This window comes from Mus pahari, chromosome 4 (genome assembly GCF_900095145.1).
Source record: "Mus pahari chromosome 4, PAHARI_EIJ_v1.1, whole genome shotgun sequence".
Lineage (NCBI taxonomy): Eukaryota > Metazoa > Chordata > Mammalia > Rodentia > Muridae > Mus > Mus pahari.
Window position 1 is genome coordinate 132083269 of NC_034593.1, and position 26503 is coordinate 132109771.

Consider the following 26503-nt stretch of genomic DNA (forward strand, 5'->3'; position numbering starts at 1 on the left):
GTAGCAGAAGATGGCCTAATCAGCCATCACTGGGAAGAGAGGCCCCTTGGTCTTGCAAACTTTATATGACCCATCACAAGGGAAGGCCTGGGCCAAGTAGTGGGAGTGGGTGGGGAGGGGAGGAGGGGCGGGGGGGGTATAGGGAACCTTCGGGATAGCATTTGAAATGTAAATAAAGAAAATAATAATAATAATAATTTTAAAAAAAAAGAAGAACTACGTGAATCAACCCGAAAGGGCCCCCATACCTATAACTAGCCCCTGCCTGCCTCACTACAGTGTATTGAGGAACTGGGCATCTACCAGCTGAGTTTGGTGAGGACATGTACAGTCAGACCTTGGCAGAAATTTTAAAGGCAGGCTAAGATTAGTCTCTCCTTGTTAATTTGTGTGTACTGTGTGTCTCTGTGTCTGTCTGTCTGTCTGTCTGTCTGTGCTTGGAAAGATCAGAAATGAATCATCAGGCATCTTCCTCTTGTGCTCTGAGTCAGGCTTTTCCTGAGCACAGAGCTCAGTGTTTGGCTGATTACATTACCAGCAAGCTCCAGGGATCCATCCATCCCTCTGGTTCTAGGCTCATGTCCTCACATTTATGTGGCAGGCATGGTACTGACCAAGCCATCTCCCCAGTCCCAGGATTAGAAATCTTAATGCTATTTCTTCTTGTTTAGTCTTTGACAGAGTTTCTTACTATCCTGTCTGTTTCCTTCCTAAGCATAGTTAGTAGTAAATGGAATGATAATGTAAAGTACTTAGTAGAATACCTGGTGGTTTGTAAGAACTTCAATCTGGCATTCAGTATGTTGGGATTCATTCTCTCTAACACCATCTATTTGTCTCCCAATTTGAAATCTGTTCAGAATTACCTCCTCACCATTTAACCTAGACTCCAGTGAGGTCCTGGGATCCATCTGGCTTTGCACTCTCCATCCAGTGCTAGAGTTACACATATACCTTCCAGACCATAGATTTTTTTAGATGGACACTGACAATCCAAATTCAGGCCTCAGCTTGTTCAGCAAGCACTTTTCCCTCTGAGCTATCTCCCCAGGCCCTGGTTTTGAAAGTTCTTAAGCAGTTGTAGTTTTCAAAGTGAGTTTGCTCTTACATATTTCAGCTACTGGCTGCAGAACAAATTCCCCTGAATCTAGTGGTGTATACAGTTTATTTTGCTTTCAGATTTAGTGGGCTATCAGTTTCCAGACTGGCACAGCAGGGACTCATCTGCCCCATGATCCCTTCAGACCTCAGCTGAAAGGCTGGAGTCTGAGATCTTAAGGTTTTTTGCTCATGTGTTTGACAGCTCATGATGATGTCAGCTGGGACCTCAGTTGCTCTGCATGGTTCTGTTCATTCGCTATCTCTAACTTGGGCTTTTTTGCAGCATGGTGACCAAGTTCCAAAGTTGATGCTCTGTGTCGGAGGTGCAGCAGGAAGATACCCCCAACACACACACACACACACACACACACACACACCATGTTGGAGGACTGTCAGTCACATTGAAATAAGATGTAGGGTAATCTGTACATATTGATGCAGTTTTCCCCAATCTGCCATATTGCTGTCCCTGATTTCAAGCTACCCTGTGTAATAATAGGTTTTATACATCACTTTACTAATGGGAAGTTGCAAGTGTCTTATAGCTAAACTATAAGAAAACTCACCAATAAACAAATAGGTCCCTCCCACTTAGTTGGCATAGTTGATTGGTCTTGAAGATAAAAGTCTATTCTCCATTACAGAGATATCGGGTAAAATATGTATGAGATATCAGATTAAAGCATTGACTGATAAAGACCATTGAGGTGGTCAGGACTTTGTGGAAATGTACTAGTAATGTCAATGGTTTTTAATCTTACTGATTAGTTTAAGAGAAAGCTCACAGACTAGAGCTATGCCAACACTGTCATTGGAACATTCATTTCTGTATTGTCTGTGATTGCTTTTGCGTGACAGTGGCTGGGTTGAATATTAGTAAGAGAAACCATTTTACTACTAAAATATAATTCCTTTCAGGCCATTTGAAGCTTACAGACCCTTCCTTGTTCTAGAAGACCAACCAGATACAGTCAGTCTGACATTTCCCCTATTGAAGATGGTTTTTACCAGTCTGGTTCGGTTTTAACAAACAAGAGCTAGCAATAGGTACTAGAAATAATAACACCTAATGCCTATTAGCAGAGTTACTCATGTGTTGGTTGCAAGTCAGAAAACCTTACATAGTGCAGTTGTTTGTTTGTTTGTTTGTTTGTTTGTTTGTTTGTTTTGAGACAGGGTTTCTCTGTGTAGCCCAGGCTGCCTGGAACCCACTCTGTAGACCAGGCTGGCCTTGAACTCAGAAATCTGCCTGCCTCTGCCTCCCAAGTGCTGGGATTAAAGGTGTGCACCACCACTGGGTGGTTCTGTTTTACAGCTGAGCATAGGTTTTCTGTTAAGGAACATACAGTGTCTACATAAAGGTAAGTTCTCATTTTTACAGACAGGGCTTCCTAGAAGATTGGCACTGATTAGGTTCTTGAAAAGAAGCAGAATTAACAGGGTAAAAATGGAAAGGGTTTTAGACACAGGGAAAAATATGAACAGTGGTGTGAGGACCAGATTTCCCCTTGGGGAGCACAGGGACTCATAGCTGAAAAGAGGGAAAGCTGGGGAGTAAGGCCAGGTGGAGCTGATGAATAAGGTAAGCTACAGATGCAGGAAAAGGCTTACAAGCTGGGAGGCCAGAGAGATGGCTCAGCAGGTAAGTGCTATGCTGCTCTTGCAGAGGACACCAGTTCAGTTCCCAGCACCCAGGTCTCACAGGAAACAACCAGCAGTGACTCCAGCTGTGGAGATCTAAAGCCTCCACAGACACCCGCACATGTGCACACATCCATGTACAGTACACATAATTGAAGTAGTTAAAATGTCTTAAAGATTGTCAGAGATTTGAGAGCTCTTCAGGGAACAGAACTCTGAAACTTAAATATCTGTGTCGGGTTAAGAGCCTGGAGGGCTTTGGCCTGGCAAGCCAGTTGACCAGGGAAGTAGTGCCATTTTCCTAAGAGTGCATTTGGAGGGCTAGACATACAGAAACAAAGGTAGACTTCATCTTAGGAGACTGATCGTGCAGCATCTAATGAAAATCAAGAGAGCTGCTAGCTTTGGAAGCCAAAACTCAAGAAAAGGGAGAGTTGAAGAAAATGGATAAAATTGCAATCTCCCAAAAAGCAAGAACACTTAAATGCACAGACCAGGCCTATAAACCCAGCCACTAGGTAGGGTGGCACTTTAAAGACTGTCGGGGCTACAGGCTGAGCTCAGGACCAGGCCAGTCAGTATAACGAGGGCCTGCCTGAGAAAGTAAAGAGGGAGCTGGAGAGCTGGCTCAGTGGTCGGCTTACTTACTGTTCTGTCACAGTGATAAAATAACATAAACCAAGCAATTTAACAGGAGAGAGGGATTTTGAATTATGGTTCCAGGGTGTCCATAATGACAGGGACAGCGTGGTAGCAGGCAGCCAAAGCAAGAAGTGGAAGTCCAGCCAGGCTGTGACCTCTGGGAGCCTTCCTGCAGTCACGTACTTCCTTCAGCAAGGCTGTACCACCTCACCCCCCCGACATTTCCACCAGCTAGGCAAATTTCAAATACCCAAGCCTTACAGGGGACATTTCTCATTCAGACCACAAAGTGGTTAAGGTGGTAAGATACTCACTCACACACAGGCACAGATGCATACACATAAAGTTAATCTTCAAACAATTTAGTTGAATGTCATATTTTTGTGGTGCTAGGGATTGAGTTTGGGCCTCCTTGAATTTCTGAAGCAGTCTGTTTTACGTAGACTATTGTTCCCTTGTGTACCAGTGTAAATATTAAAGCTTGAGAAGGCTAACTTCCCACCATCACACGTCTGGTAAGTGGTGGAGCTGATACCTAAAACCAAAGTTTGGTTTCTGGGGTCTCCTTTGACTCCCTGGTCCCATCTGTTTTCCTACCCTCCTGCAGGGGTGTGTTTGCAGATAAGTTAATGCTTTCCATTGATCTATAGAAATAGGTACTAAGTTCTTAAAGTAAGAATTTCTTCCTTATAAGAAAATTCCTTTTTAATAAGCTACTGGGTGCTAATAAGAGATGTGTAATACATAAATCATTAAATTATATTTTGTACTTTTATTGTTGATCCACATTTTCACTGAAGTAAAAGCTGTCAGGTCCAGTATTGTGACACATGCCTGTAAGCCCAACACTGAAATGGACAGGAAAATCAGGGTGAGGTCATCTCCAGCATATAGCTAGTCCAGGGCCAGCCTAGACAAGCAAAGCATCAACAGTAAACCAAATATATAAGCTATGGAGTTCAGAAGTACCTAAGAATTTGTTTCCAGATGAAATGTAACAGCACCTTGGGTAACCCTGGTTTCTCTTTTAGGAAGATTTGTGTAAACCTGGCCCTGTTTCATTCCTAGTTTTCATTTTCAGGTGTCTGCTCTGGGGGCAGAGTTTTCATCAGAGGCATGCAGAGAGTTGGGTTTCTCCAGCAACTTGCTCTGCAGCTCTTGTGATCTTCTTGGACAGTTTAATCTGCTGCCGCTGGATCCTGTTTGCAGAGGGTGCTGTCAGGAAGAAGCACAATTTGAAACCAAAAAGGTACTGTTCTTTGCTGTATATTTCTTTTCCGTGTCTTAGTTGAGATAGGTAAAATACAGACTGCTTAATCAATTAGACCAGTAGTCTCTGACTTTACCAGTTTCAGTAAAATCCAGGTCACTTGCTTGCCTGGTTGCTAGATGAATCAAAGGAAAAGTGTGTTTACATACCAGGATTCATTGCTCTGTAGCTGTCCAGCAAGGGGAGGGCAAGTCAGGACCACACCACAGAATCACCATTGCCCTAGGCATCCTGGCATCTGGCTAAATAACGGCAACTAATTACACTTCGGTGTATTTGTAGAAATAAGCCAGTTGTGCAAAGATACATATTATTGTGATAGCATGGTACATAATATTGGGCATAAATGTGATTAACAGAGCTGTTGATTTATATACCCATAACTGGAAATTCCCAGTACCTATAACCTTTACTTTTCCTATCTGGGAAGTAAGTCAAGGGAAAGTAGTTATGCCAATAAAATCTGCTTTTTAAACCTACTTTTGAAATAAGTACTGGGAGGGTTGCTTGGCTGGGAGGGCGAGTGGGCTGTCTGGAGGCAGGGTCTCACTGTAGAACTTGCCGTGACCATGGAACCACGATGCCCTTACCTCACTCCCTCTTGTCTCCGCCTCCTTAGTGCTGAGATTACAGGTGTGTACACTTGGCCTAGCCTGAACTTACTCCATCTTTGTTTTTCAGTAACACCCTTAGATTTCTCTTCTACATTGTAAAGTACTTGAGACACGAGTACTTGTATTTTCCAGTAAACGGGAGGGGCTGAGGTGCAGCTCAGTAACAGAGCACTCACCTAGTATGTCCAAGGTTCTGTGATCTGCCCTCCCCACCAACAGCAAAATGGATGCTATTGAGAGTGACCTATCGGGGTTTCAGAAACCATCTCACAGACCTTTGCTAAGCTCCCTTTTCTTCCTCTGTCACTTGTCTGCTCTGAGTTGTTTGATGTGTTGCTATTTGTAAATCTTTCAAATAATAATGCTTTTCTGTGACTAGATAAAGTTTATTTGTAACACCAAGTACATATTTATAAGTTTTGGAAGAAAAAGCAGCACATTTTTAAGTCTACTATTTGTGGTAGCTAGCTTTCACACTTGATCTCACAGTGCGGTGCCCTGAGTTCCCAGTGACCCACAGGAGCTTACAAAGCCCGCTGTCCTTTTTGCTTTCTTGGTTGGCATAAGCCCACAGTGCGTTTGTGTTTAGTCTCATGAGGTAGGCCTTGTGTGTGTAAAAATCTAAGCAACAAGTTTTAAAAACTTGATTTGATTGAATGAGGTTTAAGGCCAGATTTAACTGGTTTGCTATGACTCCCTTCTGCCTTTATAGTGAGATATTCACATAGGACAAATTGCTGGAGGAATCTATGAGAGTCATCTCTTCATCATCCACTATTCATCCAGAAAAGATTATTCACAAATACTCCAAACTTAGAAAGATGGATAAGAAGGGGCGATTACAAGTAACAGTATTTCTCCCACAAGCCCCCTTTGTAATTATGGGTAAATTGAGAGATCCTGCCCTTTCATTGATATAAAATAATTCTAAAATACAAAACATCGCATATGTCAGTGCTTAAGGAAAAAAAAGTAAAGTACTAAAAGAAAAATAACTTGAATTTTAGCGGTGTTTTGTGCAATTAGTGTTTAGTAAGCAGTACAAATGACTTTAGCTTTACATAGAGAATCTTAAGGTGGAAGTAAAGGTACTGAAAATACGTCTTTTCCACTGAGTTAAGTTCTTCCCATTGGTGTTTTATTTGAACCTCCTTGGCCAGTAGTCTTGCCTGCCAGGTAAGAAAGGAGTGAAGTTGGGGTTTATTTGTTTGTTTTAGTCATGAACTCCCCAGTTAAGTAGTAACAGTGTGGGGAGTATGTGGGGTGTCATCCAGAAATCATGGGAGTTGTGTCGTCACCTGTCCATGTTAGCTCTCCTGGTTTTACTCTCACTGGTAACTTCCCTTGAGGTCGGGAAGCACAGTGCCTGTCCATTCCTGAGTTTGGCACCTACAATTCCTTCCGCTAGAAACAGCTAGTTGTTCTTCTGTGTTCCTATCACTGGGCTATTTTAAGGAAAGACTTAACTAAATTCATGTATGTCTGTACCACATGTACACAGGCTGAGGAGGCCAAAATACGTATCAGATCCCCTCAAACAGAGATTATGTCAGTTGTCAGCCACCATGTGCTGCTGAACATGGGACCTTGGCCCCTCTGGAAGAGCAACAGTGTGTCAAAAAGCAACAGATGGAGTTGTCTCGGGTAAAGACCTGAGGTAGAGCTGGATAGTGTGGAGCACACTTGGGTTGTAGTGCTCAGGCTGAGGCCACAGGATTGCTTTGGGTTTGAGGCCAACCAGGGATGATATAAATGAGACATTTTCCAGAGACTGGAGAGAGCAGGATCCGATACTAAATAAGTCCCACTGGTAAGTTTTTATTCCCCGTTTTTACAGTAAACCACTTTTTCTAGAGCTGTCCTTTAAAAGGATTTAGTTCAACTCCCTCCCTTCTCTACTCTTGTCCCACGTCAGGTCAGTGGTCTGTGTCATCCTGCTCCCATGCCCCTGTCCTGTCCTGTCCCTGTCCCATTGCATCCCCATGCCCCTCCTAGTGTGTTTGGCATATTCATGGACTTACTGTACTGCTTATTTTGCCCTTTGTTCTGCCAGTAAATTGAGCTCCTTGAAGTCTAGTTTATGGTGTATTTCTAAACCCCAGCCTTTAGAACAGTTGCACCCCTCTCTGTGCGCCAATGAGGTCTTTTTCACTAAGAACAAATAGGATATGGTGCTTTTTTTTTCAATTATTTTAAAAATAATTGAAAGTAGCACAGGCCTTAGAAGTCAGCACTTGTGAGTCTAATACAGGAGGACTGAGTTTGAAGGCAGCCTAAAATATGTAGTGGTACCCTGCCTTTAAAGATAGTAGAAGTTAAAAATACAATAGAGCCTTACCTTACAAATGCTTGATATTTTTAAAAATAGGTTTATTTACATACTCTGAAAAATAGTAAAAGCTTTAAAGAAACAGAAACTTACTTTTGTGGTAGTAGTTGCCCAGAGCAAACCTTTGGTACTGTTAGCCACAGCTACAAATTTCTCATTTCTATAGTTTATTTTTAAGGCGATATCAGAAATAGATGTGTTAATTATTTAGCACAGTTTGCTGACCATCAGTCTCATTGATAGTGCGTTGATTTGTTGAGGGAGTCTCTGACCCAGGCTGTCCTTAAGTTCAAAGTCCACCCCCTTAGACACCTGAACCGTAGGATTTCAGGCAGCACCACCACTCCAGCCAAGGTTATTTTGAAAGTGAACATAAGCATCAGATTAAAAATAATCCGGTATATTAAATGATTTGATTAAAAATAATTTGTAAAAAAATTTTGGACTATCTTGAGGATAAATACAAATCAAGTATTTTATTGTTGTTGTTATCATTATTATTATTGTGTACTCTAGGATTTATAAAATTTATTTATTTCTAAGATTTATAAAAATCAATTGTTTTTAAATCGGTTTTCATCTTTCTACTGCTGAGCTGCCGTCTTCATTCTCAGCTCAGCGCTTTAGCAGCCACTCAGCTTCCCACGCAGGCGCTGCTTTGGAGCCTGTGAGGCCCTCAGTGTGGCCTGCCCTGAGGTTTGCTAAAGCTTTAAAGCATGGTTTTCTTCTTTCTTTAAATAATTTTGGTTCTCCAGTTCACCTTACTCCTTTCATTTTACTATTGCATTCTATCTTTTGTTACTCCAGAAGCCATACTTAGCAATTCAGAGACCCTTCTAGAAACTAGGATGTCCTTAGCTAAATTACTCATAAACAATGCACAGATTGTTTTAAACTCATCTGCTGTTTGTTCTGTCTTGATTGATCTTAGAGGGACTTTAGTTGTCAAGACCCTCGTCTAGCACCGGGTTGCTGCGGTCGCCCCTCAGCTGAACCTGATCACGCTGCTTCCCTCTCTTCCTCTGTGAGCTAACTCCTGCTTCAGGACTGAATGGGTTAGATTTGATCTGCAGACATTTGCCAGATACATTTGCTACTGATAGTGCTAAAACACCAGTAGCATATTCTAAAACGTACATGTTTGGTGTTTAAGCAAGCAAGGAAACAGTAGAAAATTTGGAGGACTTGGGAAATACCACAGCAATGATTGCTGTTAGCAGAGTACAGGAAATAGATAACTATAACATAAAGTGTTAGATGGGCTAATGATAAAAATTTGCAACGGGGTGTTCTCATGTTCCCCTTCCAGCTCCTCTATCAGTTGTTTCAGGAAGGAATAGATTATGATAACAAAATAGTGTTTGCTGGGTGTGTTGGGGGAGGGATGAGCTTCTCTACAGCCACCACAGCCAGCAGAGTCCCAGTCCACAGGAGGCAGGAAGGCAGTTCAATGTGACTAAGTGCCTGACAGCTTTAAACTTTGGGGACCGACCCCGAGTCATTTATTTTAGGCATATTTAAGCACAACACAATTCAGTGAAAACTATCCTGTGTACACAATAAAGTACACATAAATCTCTTTGAGGAACAAAGTGAGCTACATAAAGATCGAACTTGACTACGTTGAAACTTTGTAAAGTACATGTGTTACCTTCTATAAAGATGGGTTCTTTAGATTGATGACATGTGACACCGTCCATAAAGATGGGCTCTAGAGAGTAACTGATAAGCTTAAGGTAAGGGTTTAGGGGAGGATCTGGTGTTGTCTCCACCACACAGATAACAAAAGGCTCATCAGGCTTACTGTGTCTGCTCCCAGCCTTCCGGAAGGATAACAGGTTATTCCTTTGAAGGATCAACCCTGTGTGTTTAACATTCCAGGTTCCCTTGGTGCTCTTCTGTGAGCTCAAAGACCTCAGTGTCTCCTACAGTGTGGACCAGATTGTGAGTGTAAATGATAGCAGACCAAGAGCTCAGTGCTCTCTGTCGTCCCAGTTGTTTAGATGTCAGTAAAGAACATGATATGGTTAGAACTTTTAATCACTTGGATCACTTGAGATCTTGTATGAAAGATTGTGAGGTGCTGCTAGAAAACTTTCTTAAGCTGTTGCACTGAAAGTCAGTATTGCTTTTTGATTTTTCTTTTTGAAGGTCTGTGTTTCTTTGTGTATGTGTCTGTATGGGTATATGCAAATGTGTCCAAGTGTCTAAAGAGGTCAGAAGAGGGAATCAGAGCCCCTGAAGCTGAAGGTACACAGTGGTAGCTGTCCAGCATGATAGGTCCTCTGCTTCTTAACCTCCAACCTTCCTCTCTAGCCCTGTGCTTTTCTGTCTGTCTGCCTTTCTTCCTTTCTTTTTTAGTTAGTTGATTGGTTGGTTGGTTTGGGTTGGGTTTTTCTGAGTAGCCTTGGCTCTCTTGGAATTCATCAGCAGGCTGTCCTTGAACTCAGTTTAGAAATTTGCCTGCCTCTGCCTCCCGAGTACTGGGATTGCAGAGGTGCACCACCACCACCCAGCCTGATTTTAAAACAAGCAACAACAAAACCCTGGACTGCTTGCCAAACTCACTAGGCAAGCACTACAAATAAGCTACAGCCTCAGCACAAAGCTTGATTTTTATAGGACAGACATATTTTGAAAATTGAAATTGAGTTCAGTTTAAAATAAAACAGTTTTCAAATACTTTCAAATGGCAAAATGGGTGAGGACTATTTTTTTCAAAACTACAAGTGACATTTTGCACAAAAAAAATAAATTTAGGTTTATAATCACAATGCAAAAACAATTAGTTTACAATAAAAGAAGTTAAACTAATCACAAATTTAGTTATATGATCACAATAAAAAAATAACTATTTAACAATAAAAGAAATCAAACTAACCATGGTGTACTGGCTAGTTTTGTGTCAACTTGACACAGCTGGAGTTATCACAGAGAAAGGAGCCTCCCTTGAGGAAATGCCTCCATGAGATCCAGCTGTAAGGCATTTTCTCAACTAGTGACCAAGGGGGGAGGTCCCCTTGTGGGTGGGACCATCTCTGGGCTGCTAGTCTTGGGTTTATAAGAGAGCAGGCTGAGCATGCCAGGGGAGGCAAGCCAGTAAAGAACATCACTCCATGACTTCCGCATCGGCTCCTGCTTTCTGACCTGCTTGAGTTCCAGTCCTTCATCCTTTGGTGATCAACAGCAGTATGGAGATGTAAGCCGAATAAACCCTTTCCTCCCCAACTTGCTTCTTGGTCATGATGTTTGTGCAGGAATAGAAACCCTGACTAAGACACATGATGTGTAATTTTTCTTGCTATTTTTTTTTTTTTTAAATATACTTGGTAACAGATTTTAGTGGTCTAAGACTAATTTGAATCCCTTTTTTGTTTAAGGGAAGGGGCATTTTTGTTTTGTCTTTTGTCCTTTTGTGGTTGTCTTTATGTTCTTTTTCTCTTTCCCCTTTCCTTTTGTTTCCTTTCTCTTTCCTGTGCTGGGGACCATCCCAGGTCTTTGCATAAACACACATTCAACTATTGATCTAAATCTCCAGCCTCAACAACACCTCGGTAGAGCATTGTTTAATGAGTGATGTGTTATTTATTTAGTCACTCATTTGAAAGAAGACTTTATGGGTTAAGGTGAGATAGAGTCCTTCTGTGTGAGTTTGGGAGAAAGATCTTGTTGTGGTTCGAAACTCTAGTAAAGCCTCATAGCCAACTCCCGGAGCCTACCTGTCCCCTGATCTGGGACAGCTCGCCATTCAAATGTTTGATAAAGGGCTTTATTTTCATTTTAATATCTGTGTAGACTATAGAAAAGCAATTTAAAATGTTTGTCTGTTATTTTTATGTACTTTAATATTGTACCTAGTAAATATGTCTATGAATGTAATTGAATGTCCTCTTCTGTCTACTCCACTGTGCTTTTGTGATTGGACTAACTTCAGCTCACCAGGTATGCACATACTCTACCTCGAGAGTTATATGCATCCTAAGCAGACCAGAGATAAGACAGAGTAATGCTGACATATACATGTTACCCCCTTCCCTCTGTATGATAGGTTTTTGAGAGAATTGAAGGTTCCTCCCTCCTCTTTCCCTTCTTCCTCCCACCTTTCTCTCTTTCTCTGTACTGACTGTGACTTTGAGCTAGCACATTATTATCCCAGCTTCTTCAGTTTTGTCATGATTATTTTTATATACTCTTCCCCTGAGAATATATATCTAATGGGTTTTCTCTATACTGTTGGTTTAGTCCTCAGAAAAAACCTGTAATGCACCCTGTTTAACAAACAAACAAACAAAACAAATTAGATCACAGGCTGCCCAAAAGTTCTAGGGCATTTAGGTGCCAGAGCCAGACTCATCCCAGTTTGACTGGCAAGCCTAAAGTTCTAAACCATAACACTGTTTGATGTCATCTAGAAAATACTGGTATTAAATCTTGCCACACAGAGCTTCTGTTAAAAAAAAAAAAAAAAAAAATTGAATGACTTAAACATGAAAGGCCAAATATGTCCATCTTAAGGTCCCTGTTGAACCTTCACTTAAGAAGACTAGTTAATATAATGGTGATTTCTGTTACCGAGTCTCCATTTTTCTATTTACCACAGTGTGACTCCTGTTCCTTTCGATGGTTTTTCAAAACTATATTACCTGTTCTTACTTTAGCTAAGGTCCAAACTAAAGATTTTAAATAAATGACATTTTTTTTATTAATTTGGGAAAAAGTACATCAAAATAACTCAGGTTTATAAGGAGATACTCTAGGCAATTTCACCATGCTACAGAAGTCCATTTGAACAACATTGTCTAAGCTCTGACCTGTCAGAGACACAGTGCCACTACAGTGGAAAACACGGAAGGCTGAAGAGGAAGCTAAGCTAACTATATGACATTGTAATCTCTAAAGAAAGTCCATGCTGCTTAAAATAGCTTCACTTTTCTACCATCCAGAGCCTCCACAGAAACTGCCTTCATCCAAAGAAACACAACATAAGTATCTAACAGATGATTCTCAGTGCTACATAAAAGCATTCTTCTGAAAGGAATTTTAAAATGAGAGCAATGCGTGGCAACAATTCAGATTCCGTGTAACCAAAGTAATGTGGTACTGACTAGTGGTGGGTGGCACCTGTAACCACTGGTACTGACTAATGGCACATGCAGACACTTCATAACAATGGCCACTCATATCGGATAACTTGTTACTATTTAAGAGCACTCTTCCAGAAGAGTGGCAACCACAGGCAGCACAGAGTCTGGGAGTCAGAAAGCAGGTAGAAGCGATGATAGTACTCAGCGAGTCTCCTCCTCATGTAGTCCAACACCCCGACTGGAATAATCTCACCCACATTGAAGTTGTCTCTTCCCACCTCAGTTAACCAAATGTAAATCACCCATCACAGACGTGTGCTTCCATGGACTCTAGGTTCGGTCAAGTTAATATAATCACCATTAGCCATTTTATATATACTCTTGTAGATTTACAGGGAAATTCCGTTCATGTTTCTATAAATCCTACTCATCAAAGTATTGAAGGAACCTAGCCTCTTCCCCATAGCTTTCATAGGTAAAACGCAGTGAGGGAGCATGTTATGTTAGCTTTATTGAGCTTCTTAGTGTAGTATTGATTTTATCATTTAGAACAGTTCTTCTGCTGGAGCCTGACTTAAGGTAAATCTTAGCCTCTCAACCCCAGTAGAGGGCCTGAAGACACAGAGAGAACCAGTGTTTGCTCAGTGTCGGAGAGTGCTTTAAACTTCATGAGCTTCCATAAACAGGAAGAATTCAGCAGACAATTAAGAAGCACATAGTTAATTTACAGGTATAGAAGAATGTTTGCCCACTTTGCTAAGTGGTTTGCTAAAATCGCAGCCCAGCTTCTCTCCCTTGATTCTGTGTCAACAGATGTGGGGTACATATTTTTAGTGTGTTCTGTGGCATATGTGTACAACCTTAACGAGTTTCTATTACATTCAAGAATAGTGCCTTTATTATTTGTCCATGTATGACTAGCTTATTGTTCAGAATTGTTTAAAAAAAAAAAAAAAGGAAAATGTTGGAATGAGCAATAAAGTAAAATGTAAAACAGTATACGCAGAAACATTGTTTTCTAGTGACAATAACTATGGCAATGAACACAACTGTAAGAAACCTTGAAATAAACTAATTATTTAAGCTGTATTAGACTAAGTCTTAAATTTCATACAACAAGGATTTGAAGCTATGAAATCAAGCCTTGTATTCTCTGACAGAAACTGCCAAGTGACAAAAACAGGCTTGAGGTGACACGGGAACCACCCATTACCTCAGCATTAAATCCAGTGAGCACAGCAAATGCTTTCTCTTTGTCCAGATGCTCCTTTCTAATGAATCAAGCGTTACATTCTAGAGTTTCTGCAATGGAAATTCTAAACAGAGAGACATTCGTTAGGCCTCAGCTGGAAATCAACCGCTTCAGCAAACTGTTAGTCTTGATTCAGAGCCACTGTTTGGCTTGCTGCATGTGTGGGTTTACCCAGACTTCTGACTTTGGAAAATCTATGCTCCCTCTCCATTTGTTAATTACCTTGTTTTCTCAATTGACAGGATCTTGTACACACTTCTGGGGAGCCTCCCTTTCTCCCTAACATTCTGATCTTCTGACACTGAGCCCCCCCACACCCGTTAGTTACACAGAGATGTCCCACCGCTAGCCGGGCACTTGCCATCCAGCCTCACCTCCCCGAACTTCATTCCTGGATGCGGTTCACATGATGTTTTTCTTTGTGCTTGCCTTCAGTTTTTCTCTCAAGGTTTATTCCTTTTGCCACGTGTATTAGAGATTCTTTTGAAAGCTGAATAGTAGTCCGCTGTGTGACACCACATTTCCATCATGCCTTCATCTGAGATGACACTTGAGTCACCTCCATCATAGACTGCTATGATCAGTGTACAATTAACCCTTGCATCTCTTCTCTCCTCTTTGATTAAATACCTGAAAGTAAAGTCATGGTGACAATGCTTTTAAGTTTTGGACACCACTGTTAGGTTTCCATACGTAGCAGCTGTGCACATTGCTCCAGTTGCTCCACCATCTCAGCCACTGCTGATTTCCTGCTTCTTGGCAATAGCCGTGCTCACAGGACAGAGTGCTGTCCCCTTGCTGCTCACAGGACAGAGTGCTGTCCCCTTGCTGCTGATGCTTCTTTCCTGACTGCCTGCTCACTGCCTTGTTAGTAATATAGCCCATATTCCTAACCAGCATTAAGCCAATCTTGTTTGTGTTTTAAATGCATTTTATAAACTTAGATCCAATTAATCTTGAATGTTTTATTGATTGAAAGAACCAGAGAGATCATCCAGATTCTTCATTTAAAATCCATCAGTGGTTTGAGAATTCATAAACAGCTTACACAAAGGCCCTCAGTGTCTCAAGGGCCTGTGATAACCCAAAACATAAGGACTTTTAATATGACCAGAATCATGGAAATGCTAATTACCTTTTGCTGTGTCTACAAGATTTATTAAAAAAAAAAAAACTTAAGTAAGTGCTAATTTAGAGCTTTAACAATAAAATCTCTATTTGATTCTTGAATGACCATTAAAAAAAAAAAATCTACAAACTAAGAAGAAATAAAATGGATGTGATATAGTCTTCATTTTGCTATCTTTCTCTTAGGACCCTTAGATTTCCAAGCTGATGCCTATGAAGAAAATAATTGGGTTGCTGGAGAGGTGTTCAGTGGTTAAAAACTCTTACAGCTGTGATAGAGGGCCCACTGATAGAGGGTTCAATTCCCAGCACCCACGTGGTGGCTCAAAACTATCCCGAAGTTCAGTTCTGGGGAATCTGATGTCCTGTTCTGACCTCTGAGAACACTAAGTACTGATATGGTTTATATACATAAGCATCAGCTGTCTTAAGAGGCTGTGTTGTGGTAAAACATATAACCAAAAGCAGCTTGGGGAGGAAAGGATTTATTTTGCTTACACTTCCTCACCACAGTCCATCATTGAAGAAAGTAAGGGCAGGAACCTACAGGCAAGAAGTGATGCAGAGGCCATGGAATAGTGCCACTACTGGCTTGCTCCTGGTGGCTTCCTCAGCCTGCCTTCTTATAGTACCCAAACCACCCGTTCAAGAGTGGCACTGCCGATAATGAACTGGGCCCTCCCACATCAGTCATCAATCAGGAAAAGACACCACAGGCTTATCCACAAGACAGTCTGATGGAGACATTTTCTCAACTAAGGTTCTCCTTCCAAATGACTAGTTTATATCAAGATAACATAAAACGTTTTTGCGCATAAAATAAATCTTAGAAGAGAAAATAATGGCTAGGCTTTGATTGCTTCAAAAAGGTGATCTCTACCTTCAGATATATCTCCTTATTCCCAGCCAGCAGTGACCCAGTGTTGAGTGCTATGATGAGCTTTTACTACAAAGAGAATGTGCAGCTTCTGCATCTGTGGAAGTAACATCGCCCACTGAATCTGCTTCAGTTTAATTTCATTTAAAAAAAAAAAAAACAACAACTTGCGTGTCTCCCATAGTGAATTTTCCTGTGTTTATTAAGTACTGCCTGTAGTCGTTACTTTTCAAAGATGGGGGTGGGGCTGGAGAGATAAAACCACTGCTTCTCAGCAGATCTCAGTTTGATTCTCAGCTCCTGCATTTCAGATGTCTTCTTCTGGTTTCCTTGGCCACCTGCATATATGTGACAGGTACTCAGATACACTGTCTGTCTGAAAATATTGAATGTTTGACTTTTAATTCTCAGCCATTTGTTACATAATGTTACAAGCAATCTAAAGACATTCAACAACCTTTCTAAAGCATCTGATTACACTGTAACAGGAAGTAGAGACCTCAAACTAGACCAACAACTCATTGCAATCAAGATTTGCAAGTGGGGTGTGTGAGCAGAGGGGTATACTGTGGGATGCACTGTAACATACTACAGCTTCCATCACCAGATGCTTTCTATACTTTCCTTTGGGGGGGGGGGGTGCGCGCATGTTTTATTCTCTTTGAGGGGAGGTTGCAAGGGCAGAGGGTGGATACCAGGGGACAGAGACTGGGATGCATAGTGTCAAACTCACAAAGAATCAGTAAAAAGGTTTTAAGAAATGTCATGCTCAATGTCAACCTACTGTCTCAGTCTATTCCAGATACAGCCGATGTTCCTCTGCCATTCAGTATACAGTTTATATACCTCGTTTTTATTATGAGAGGTTCATTCCCAGACTCTTAGTGGGATTCACTAAGAGTAGCCTGATTCTAGAGCGTGTGTTAATTGGGCACAAGCTTGTGCTTGTCTGTATTGGGGGCAGCTCCTGAGTGACTAAGGAGTGGTCAGCATATGAAACTTGGATACCCTGGAAAAGCGATTTCATGTCCTGTGCGGGATGGCACAGTGTTTCGGCATGCTGCCAAAGCATACCTAATTTTAACATTTGTTTCTGGAATTTTGCGTTTATATTTTCAGAATGCAATTGGCCAGGATAACTGAAACCATTGATTATGGGGCCTCTAAACTCTTAGCTTGGCCTCTCCTTGGTCTGGAACTGTGCCATCTCACTGCACTTTGCCCCCCCCCCCTTTTTTTTTATTGGTAGGGAGTTCTATACATCTCCAAGGTTTGCACTGTGTGCTTCATCACAGTCCTGCCTGAGGTGAAACCCAGAGAAACAAATGCTTGAAAAGTGTTGTCTTCCCTGAGCCTCTTCTTCCAGCTCCATGACTATTTTCCAATTTGTAACCTTCTGGTTTCCATTTTACAGCTGTATGCAGGAGCCATCCTTGAAGTCTGTGGATGAAAATTGGGGAGGTTCCCTCAAGTCCAAGGTATGTAGCAATCATTTAAAGTCATCATTTATAAGAATAATTTTACAAAATAATCCCAGGAATATGGATTTTCAGGACACACTCTGTAACAGTATATATGAATGTTTTCCAATTCTTTTTTCAGGAGGTAGAGTCTTAATAGGAATTGATACACACACTTTATTTGTTATAAACAAATACAACATATGAAAGTTAGTTGTAAAATAGAGATCATGAAATCATTCTTTACTCCTGTCGGGTATAGATTTAGAGTCATGCAATGTGTGTCATTACAGGGAATTTTAGTGATAAATATGTTTAAAAAGTAATTCTCAAAGTCTATTCTTGCAGTTAGCCATCAAACCGTGATGGAGCCTCCCATCTCCAGGAAGCCTTCACTAAGGGTTTTCTATTATCTTTGCATGCTTGCCTTGAAAATCAGCTTATGAATGTGCAGGGGGTGGTTGGTACTTGAATTTACTCTCACCACTTGAAAAGCAGAACCAGGAAAGTCACTGTGAGTTCAAGGCCAGCCTGGTCTACAAAAATGAGTTCTAGGACAGCCAAAACTACCTGGTAAGACCCTGTCTCAAACACACACACACACACACACACACACACACACACACACACACACACAGAGAGAGAGGGGGGGGGGGAACAAAAGAACATTAGGCTTATGAAATGGAATCCTTTTCAATTTTGGTTCTGGGTGGTGCTTTGGTAGGTCTCACAGTAGCCTTTTTAGTGGCTGGGTGGTTCCTGTGTGAGGTTGTAGAGTTGAGGTCACAGGTAGCTTTCCTGTTAAGTTGAAGTACATATCTGTACTTTTTGTACACCTGATCTGTTTTGATATTGACACAAAATCAACGTCTTCAGCACCTGTCTCAGCCTCCTGAATGCAGAGCTTACAGTGTGCGTGCCTGGTGTGTCAATCCCTGTAGCATCTCTCAGTTGCCCTTCATTACTATAGGATTTATCATGAGACTGCCTTAAAAGTACAAAGTAGGCTCACTGATCTCGGGGAAAGTGGTGGCCACTAGTGTTTTCCTGATATCCTAAAAGTTATGTAGATGTCTTCTTCCAAAATCTCAAAACTAAAACCCACTTAAAAGGTTCCTGCTGTTCTGTCCTTTTCCTGTCTCACTTGCTTCTTGTGCATCTAACAACTCTAGCACACAAAACATGGTTGTGATGTGCAATGATCAAACCAGAGGATACAACAAATAACAAGGTCACATTCAAATGCCAACCTTTTATAAAAATTCACTGTCAGAAATTTAGAGCTAAGATGAAAGGATGGACTATCCAGAGAGTACCCCATTCGGGAGTNCATCCCAGCATCAGCCACCAAACCTAGATACTAATGCNCATGCCAGCAAGATNCTGCTGAAGGGACCCTGATATTGCGGCCTCTTGTGAGGCTATGCCAGTGCNTGGTAAACACCGAAATGGATGCTCACAGCCAGCTACTGGATGGAACACAGGGTCCCCAATGGAGGAACTAGAGAAAGTACCCAAGTATCTGAAGGGGGCTGCAACCCTGTAGGTGGAACAACAACAGGAACTAACCAGTACCCCCGGGGTTTGTGTTTCTAGCTGCATATGTAGCAGAAGATGACCTAATCGGCCATCAGTGGGAATAGAGGCTCCTTGGTCTTCCAAACTCTATATGACCTAGCACAAGGCAAGGCCTGGGCCAAGTAGTGGGAGTGGGTGGGTAGGGGAACAGAGGTGGGGGGAGGGGTATGGGAAACTTTCGGGATAGCATTTGAAATGTAAATAAAGAAAATAATTAAAAAAAAAAAATTCACTGTCAGAATTTTGCCTGTAACTTGCAAAGCATGGTAAGACTTCCCTCACTCCTGACTGACCAGGCACTTTTTTATGTTTTATATATTTTATATTTATAATTTTTATATTGGTGGATTAAGTATATGACTGCATTCAGAGCAGAGAGCATTGGACTTGCTAAACTGTCATTTTTACTCCTGGCTGACTACAGGCTAACATCCATTGCCTTCTTTTAGCAGACTTTTTTGTCTGTGCCAAGGCAGGGGCTCGGACCCTGCACATGCTGTGGCCACACTCTGCGGCTGAGCTGTGTCCTGCACCCCTCAGCACACAGTCAGTGTATCTGATCAGTTTACTTCCCATCCCAACAGCTTTGACTGTTACTAAATGACAGACTTTAGTAATGAATTGTTTGACATGAGAAAAGTCCTTGTGGACTTTAAATTATTTATTTTTCTCTTTGTGGGGAGGTGACAAGGAGGAGGGCAAGAACAAAGCTCAAGTACAAAGCTGAGGTGCAGTTTAGTAGTAGAGTAGCAACCCAGAGTGCCAGCCTGGGGTCGTACTGGGTTTGATCCCAGCATCAGACAAGGTGGGGGACAGAGAATGAGAATATTAACATTTATTTGTCTTGGTGCTGGGAACTAAATCTCAACCCTGCAACATGGGTTTGTTCTTTGTAAATTTTCCTGGCACAGAGCACTGCATAGCATTTTCATACTGGTGTAGAACATACGAGCACACCCAGCCTCGCCCTCTGCCCTTCCCAGTGCTCCCTTGGTTCCCCTAGACAGCTTTCCTTCTACTTCCATGTCCTGTCCAGACTCAGTTATATGTTATCTACAAAGTCTAGGAACCAAAGTAAAAGCAAGCAAACAGAGTCTGTTATCCTGGGGCCGACTAATAGTCCAGTTAATGTGATTGCTTTTTATGGTCACCTTTATTTCTTGGAGATCTAAGAAAGTCATAACTTTCTTGTTCTTAAAGAGCTTATGCTGTCATATAGTCTGTGTAATACAGCATATATATAAATTCTCAAATGATTGTTGAAAGCTTCATTTACTGCCTGTGACGCATGACTGGCCTGTTACAATACTCTCCTCTTTCACAATTATGCTTCTGGATATATACAGCACAAGAGAAAACTTGGTTGGATTGGTCATTAGTGATTCATCATGACATTCCCTTTAAGCCTGTTCACTCAGTCCAGCCATTAAAAGACATTTGAATGAATGGAATTATTGGATGTACTCATAGCTCTGCTGGGTGTATAGGGAAGGTTTTAAATAGTCCATTTGCCACAGTGGTTTCTTACACAATTGAAAAGTGTTTTGAATAGCTGGGGGTGTTTTGTAGACTTTCAAATAAGATTAAGCAGTCCAGAGTAAGATACAGTGTTTATTGGCCATATCACATCTTATTTTCTATCTACTTGGCTTTTCTCTTTATCCGTAAGATCTCTCTAAATTTTTTTTTTTTTTCATTTTTACTCTTGAATTTTGTTAATGGCAGTGCTTTGTTGCCCTGAAATTCCTATTTTTATGTAAACCTATCTAAAACATTTCCTTTAGGACCATGCAAAAAGAATTTTATATTTCATATTCATTAAGTTCTTTGTATTATAAACTTTGATAGTGTTCCAAGCCCCTCCTTTTTAGTACTTAGCCAGAGTCTTGGGAATTTGTTTACTCTCTTTTTTTTTTTTTCTACACTAGATTAGAAATTTTATAAGGTGGGAATTATATGTTTCTGTATCTTTGCCTTTGCTGTGTGCCACATAGAAAGTATCCAATAAATATCTTTGCAAATTTAAATTGTTATTTCATCTGAAATATATTTACGTATACGACAATATAGGTCCTGTTTCTTTCTAAGTACTTGACAGTTCCCTCTGAATAACCCACACAGGCACATCTCTCCAGTGCACATGTCCTTCCGGTGCACATATTCCTCCAGAGCACACATCCCATCACTCCACTCTTACTTCTTTGCTTGGTACCTTCATCATATACAGCTATTTCTGTTGGGATTTCTGATTTAGCATAACTGTTGTAGGATTGGGGGCACACATTGGTAAACTGATCTCTTATGTTCCTGTTGAACTGCTTGAGCTGTTCACAGTGAGCAATGCTGTCATTCTGTCAAGCCCACAAAACTTCCATTGAGATTTGGGTGCTGGTTAATTTAAACAGTGTCTTCAATGTTTAGATGGGGATGCCTCTGCATTTATTATCTCTGTTTAAATTCCCTTGGTTTTCAAGTAGGCATGTTTGCTTTATTTCATAGCAAGCTTGGATTTAGATATGACCCGTTTGTATATTTTTCTCTTTTAAGCTTTTGTCAGAAGCGATAAACCCAAGCTGTTCAGAGGTCTACAGATCAAGGTAAGGGGCCGTGCTGGGGTCCTCTAACTTAAAGAGTACTTTGTGACTCACGAAAAAGCTAAGTCACATGTTTCCCTAGACTGTGACTAAGTTTCTCACTGTAACACGGTGTGTTGTACAGCAGAGTTAGTGTACACTGTCTGAGATTGAAAGCACCATTTTGTGCTGCTTTAGAAATCCTGTTTTGTGGTACATTTTCATTTTTCATATAAGCTTGCTTTAGCCAAAATATTGAAGTGGCTAGACGGCTTTAAGCTTACAACTTCTTGCTGTTGGCAGTAAATTGATCATTAATCTTTACCCACAGTTTTTGTCATGTGATATTTAAAATTAAATCTGCTTTTAAAGACAATCAGACAATGAATACAAACCTGAATCTCAGCAAACAGGTTGCCTTCACATGGAACTGGTCACAAGTCGTAGCTGTGTTCTGAAGTAGCTGAGCCACACGCACATACCCCAGCAGTCAGCTCCCTTCTCTGACCTCAAAAGACGTGCTTGGTGACTGCCGGGAGGAAGCCATTCTATGCTTAATGTTGCTGCATTTGGGTTTTGGTTTTCTTTTTCTGGAGGAGGCAGTTAGATGGGTTCTGTTTCTGTTTTGCCAAATGCTTTTTGTGTGTCTCTTGTGGTTCCTCTTGTCTTCCCTGTTTATTGTAAGGGGGTGTACAAATTAATTCCAAGTGTTATTTATACCAGCCATGCATGTGCTGAGCAGTCAGCAGTCCTAGTTCCTCACACATTACTGTTTTGAGCCTACTAATAATTTTGCTAAGAAATTCAGTAACTGAATTATAGTCTAGCTAACTTAGTTGGAGGGTTGGACAAAGACTAACTTAAAATAAATATTTAAAACTTTAGAAGTAGTTTATTGTAGCCTAATCAGAAATGTTTAGGCATTATTCTCAGTATTGTTAGTATTGACTCTTGAATTAAAATCCCACGAATAACTGGGAATAAGCAAAATGCTTAGCACCTGCAAGGCTCTAGTACCACAAAAAGTAAGATGATGATAATAATACCAGAACTCACCTCATGCCTAGAGCTACAGCTTTAAAAACTGAAGCATGTAGGGACTAGAGTGGCTCCACAGTCAGGAGCACTCTCTCTGCTGTCGAGGAGGACCCAGGCTCGGTTCATAACACCTGCATAGCCGCTCTCACCCACCTGTAACTGCAGCTCCAGGGAATTTAGTGTCCTTCTCTGCCGTCCGGAAGCACTGCACAGACATGGCATGCGCTCACCTGTACACCACACAAAATAAGTAAAGCCGGGTGGTGGTGGTGCATGTCTTTAATCCTAGCGCTTGGGAGGCAGAGGCAGGTGGATTTGAGTCTGAGGCCAGCCTGGTCTATAGAATTCCAGGACAGCCAGGGCTGTCACTGCCGTTAGGTTTACTGGAACTGAGAGCCATATCCAACGATGGGCCTTAAATCAGCTTAAATCTTCCCTGTACCGGGCTGGTGAGATGGCTCAGTGGGTAAGAGCACCCGACTGCTCTTCCAAAGGTCCAGAGTTCAAATCCCAGCAACCACATGGTGGCTTATAACCATCTGTAACAAGATCTGACGCCCTCTTCTGGAGTGTCTGAAGACAGCTACAGTGTAATTACATATAATAAATAAATCTTTAAAAAAATAAATAAATACATCTTTAAAAAAAAAAAAAAAAAAAAATCTTCCCTGTACCAGCACATGCTTTTCTCTCTGAAGTAACATGTCATTTCTTCATTAATATCCTTTATGAAATCATATTTGAGTCTTTGCTGAAAAAGACGTTGACTGTAATGTGTGTAAAAACTTAAATTATTAGCACAATTAATTCAGTATTTTGATGTTGGATAAGGTGGGAAAGCCTCGTTCTAAGCAGACAGTGATGTTGCTATCTCCGGTCTTTGTAGTATGTTCGAGGCTCAGACCCTGTACTAAAGCTTTTGGATGACAATGGGAACATTGCTGAAGAACTAAGCATCCTCAAGTGGAACACGGACAGTGTGGAAGAGTTCCTGAGCGAGAAGTTGGAACGCATATAAACATGCTTAGTAGCTTTTATACTAATCAAATGAATTATCACAGCACCTAGACAATAACTTAGTTTTGCATGCTTACATTGGTCAGTCCTTTTTACGTACATCATTAATCTTCTGATTAGAAGCTGAAGTAGCACCACAGTCCATAATGTATAAGGATCTGGCAAGCTTAAGAAACTCATCTCTTAGAAATTTCTGTTCTTCTACACTTGTGGATATCACCAGTGAAATGCTTTGTAAAGAAGCATCTGGGTAATTATGCAAATAATAGTTTGTGATAATTGGTCCAGTTGTACAAACAACAGAATTTTAAATAGAGGAAGCTGATAAAGGAGACACCTCCCTTGCTGTGTAATTGAAAGTAATTGACAGAAAACTACAAACGCGTAGGATGCCCTTCGCCTCAGCAGCACCCACCCCAGAGCCTCGGAGCTCTTGGCGTGCCCAGCTTTCTTTTCAGTACAAGTATTTGTAGTGTGTAATGAATGTTCCACATACAGGTTTTGTAGCTTATTATTACGGGACAGACTGAAGATCTGCAGTAAGAATGTAATTCTTATAAAGGTTTGCATTAATGAGGATTACACAGAAAACCTTTGTTAAGGACTTGTGTAGATCTGATAATTGGCAAATTTTTATTTGTAAAGTATTCTTACAGAAGAGTTCCATTTAAGAATGTCCACTTACAGGACCAAAATATAAATAAAAACTTTCAAATATGTTTGATTTTAAATTAGTCTGCTTTGTCCTTTCGTGTTTCTTGATACGTTCTTCGTTTTCATACAAGCTCTTTTTTAAGCCAAAATACAAAAATGGCTGTACTATTTGGAACTTAATAGCTTCTGTTATAAGCAGAGATTGGTTGTTAATTACCAGCTGTCCTTTGTCCTGTGACATCTAAAATCAAGTCTTTATAAAGTCAGAAAGACAGTGCATATAAACCTCCATGATTATGCTCCTGAGAACAGGATAAGAAATTCTGGCAGAAGACGCTCCTTTTGATCAGTGTGGTAATGCCGAGGGCGGCGCTTTGACAGCTCCAGTCCTGGGGAATGTGCCCTCTCCTTAGTGGTTATTGCTATTTTAGAACAAGAGGGAGATTAAGCCGGTTGTGGACAGAGACTTTGCCACCACAGACAGAAGAATAGAGGTATTGAAGAATGAAACTTCAAAAAAGAACGTCTGGCATTGACATAGAAAATAAATTGGACTGGTTTCCGGGCAGGAAGAGCCAGTTAAATGAATCTATCTGACTGGGCGGGGGCTGAGGGGGGAGAATTGCTAAAAAGAGGCCTGAGAAGTCTGTTGTCTTCAAGTGTAGAGAGATCACAGAAGCTGAACCCACAGTATCAGAGCTTCAAGCCTCTCAGGAACGGGGCTGATGAGTATCTACTCAGTCCTGCATGTTAATTGCAAGTTTCAAGTTGGCCAGGTCAAAGTGGGTTTTGCCAGTTGAAATCAAAGAATGGCTTTTTTAAGAAAGAAACTATTGATTACCAAGGGGTATGTTTTGTGTTCTAAAAAGCACCATTTTATACCCAATTCCTGGTGTGGTTGAGCTTATTCAAGTTCATAGGCATTTGTGACTCTTCTCCCCGTTAAAATTTTGTTACTGCTAACTTTAACTGTTTTGTTATCTCCCCGTATTTGGCAGAGATTTTTAATAAGGACTTGTGAGCAAGAACTGCCTTATTCTGTTGAGAAGATAGGAGCTGGAAGGCGATTCTAAACTCAGAAGCACAGTGCTCTCTGAGTAGAGACGGATAACGTGCCTGTTCCACCATCCAAACACCACTCCAGGGTCCCAGCAGGGTTCATCTGTGCAAGAACAGTGTTGTGTCTTTATAACCAGATGGAATCTGTATGTGCTCCACCATATACTGTTAGGTTCTGATTATGGCAGGTTTTATTTTTCTTACATAAATATGAAAGTAGAGGGGCTAGTGAGATGGCTCAGCGGGTAAGAGCACCTGCTGCTCTTCCAAAGGTGCAGAGTTCAAATCCCAGCAACCACATGGTGGCTCACAACCATCCTTAACGAGATCTGACGCCCTCTTCTGGGTTGTCTGAGGACAGCTACAGTGTACTTACATATAATAAATAAATAAATCTTTAAAAAAATATACTATTTAAAAAAAAAAAAAAGTAGAAATTTGTTTGTTACTGTTTGGGGCTATGATCCAGGGCTTTGCATATGCTAGGCAAGTCCCCTAACATCAATATGTGACTCCAGCCTCCTGACCTGATGTTTGACTTGTTGAGGAAGTGTCAACATTCCCAGTGTGGCTTGTTTCCATTTTGCATTCCTGGCTGGAAGGGCAACAATTCCTGCATGTCCTGGGGTGGGGGATGTGGGGGGGTCTGTTTCAAGTCAGGGTTTCTCTGTGTAGCCCTGGCTATCTGGAGTCTCACTCTAGACCAGGCTGGCCTTGAACTCAAGAGATCTGCCTGCCTCACCTTCCAAGTTCTGAGAATGCCTGGCTTACAGGCATTTCTTGAAAGAAATACTCTATTGTATGGACATAGCCCCAGGATCCGTAGGTGAGTTAAGACCTTCCTTCCCCACTCAGTGGTGCTCAGAGGCTTTCTTTACATCTTGTGTCCCCTTTTTTGTAGTCTGTTCTTTGCCTTTGCCCCAGCTTCAGGGTGAGAGCACATGAATTGCAGTCACTCTCTGCTCAGAAGCAACCTTTAAACAGTCCAGATCAAAGCACACAGCTACAGTTAGATAACCAGTTACTAGGAGAAAAGTACAAAGGGGACAGATGTGACTGGGGGTCGTTGAGAATGTGACAAACTGAAGCCTAAAAGAATAAACAAACACTCTCAAGAAAAAGTAAATGGAAAATATCCTCTGGTCAGCACAAACAACCATCTGACCTGGGAGGGAGGGAGGGAGGG

General features: G+C 41.2%; 1 protein-coding gene and 1 non-coding gene across 2 annotated transcripts in view; one reads left to right on the forward strand and one right to left on the reverse strand.

The window, feature by feature from the left end:
* Nucleotides 1-24335, forward strand: part of Selenof (selenoprotein F) — a 29214-nt gene extending 4879 nt beyond the window's left edge. The window contains exons 2-5 of the mRNA XM_021196421.2: nucleotides 4466-4633; nucleotides 17353-17416; nucleotides 21524-21573; nucleotides 23474-24335. Of these exons, the coding sequence (XP_021052080.1) occupies nucleotides 4466-4633; nucleotides 17353-17416; nucleotides 21524-21573; nucleotides 23474-23605 (414 nt within the window). The 3' untranslated portion in view covers nucleotides 23606-24335. The remainder of the gene's footprint in view (nucleotides 1-4465; nucleotides 4634-17352; nucleotides 17417-21523; nucleotides 21574-23473) is intronic.
* Nucleotides 13941-14075, reverse strand: LOC115063899. Its single transcript, XR_003843767.1, has one exon. It is a non-coding gene; the product is annotated as a small nucleolar RNA SNORA2/SNORA34 family (small nucleolar RNA).
* Nucleotides 24336-26503: the final 2168 nt, after the last annotated feature.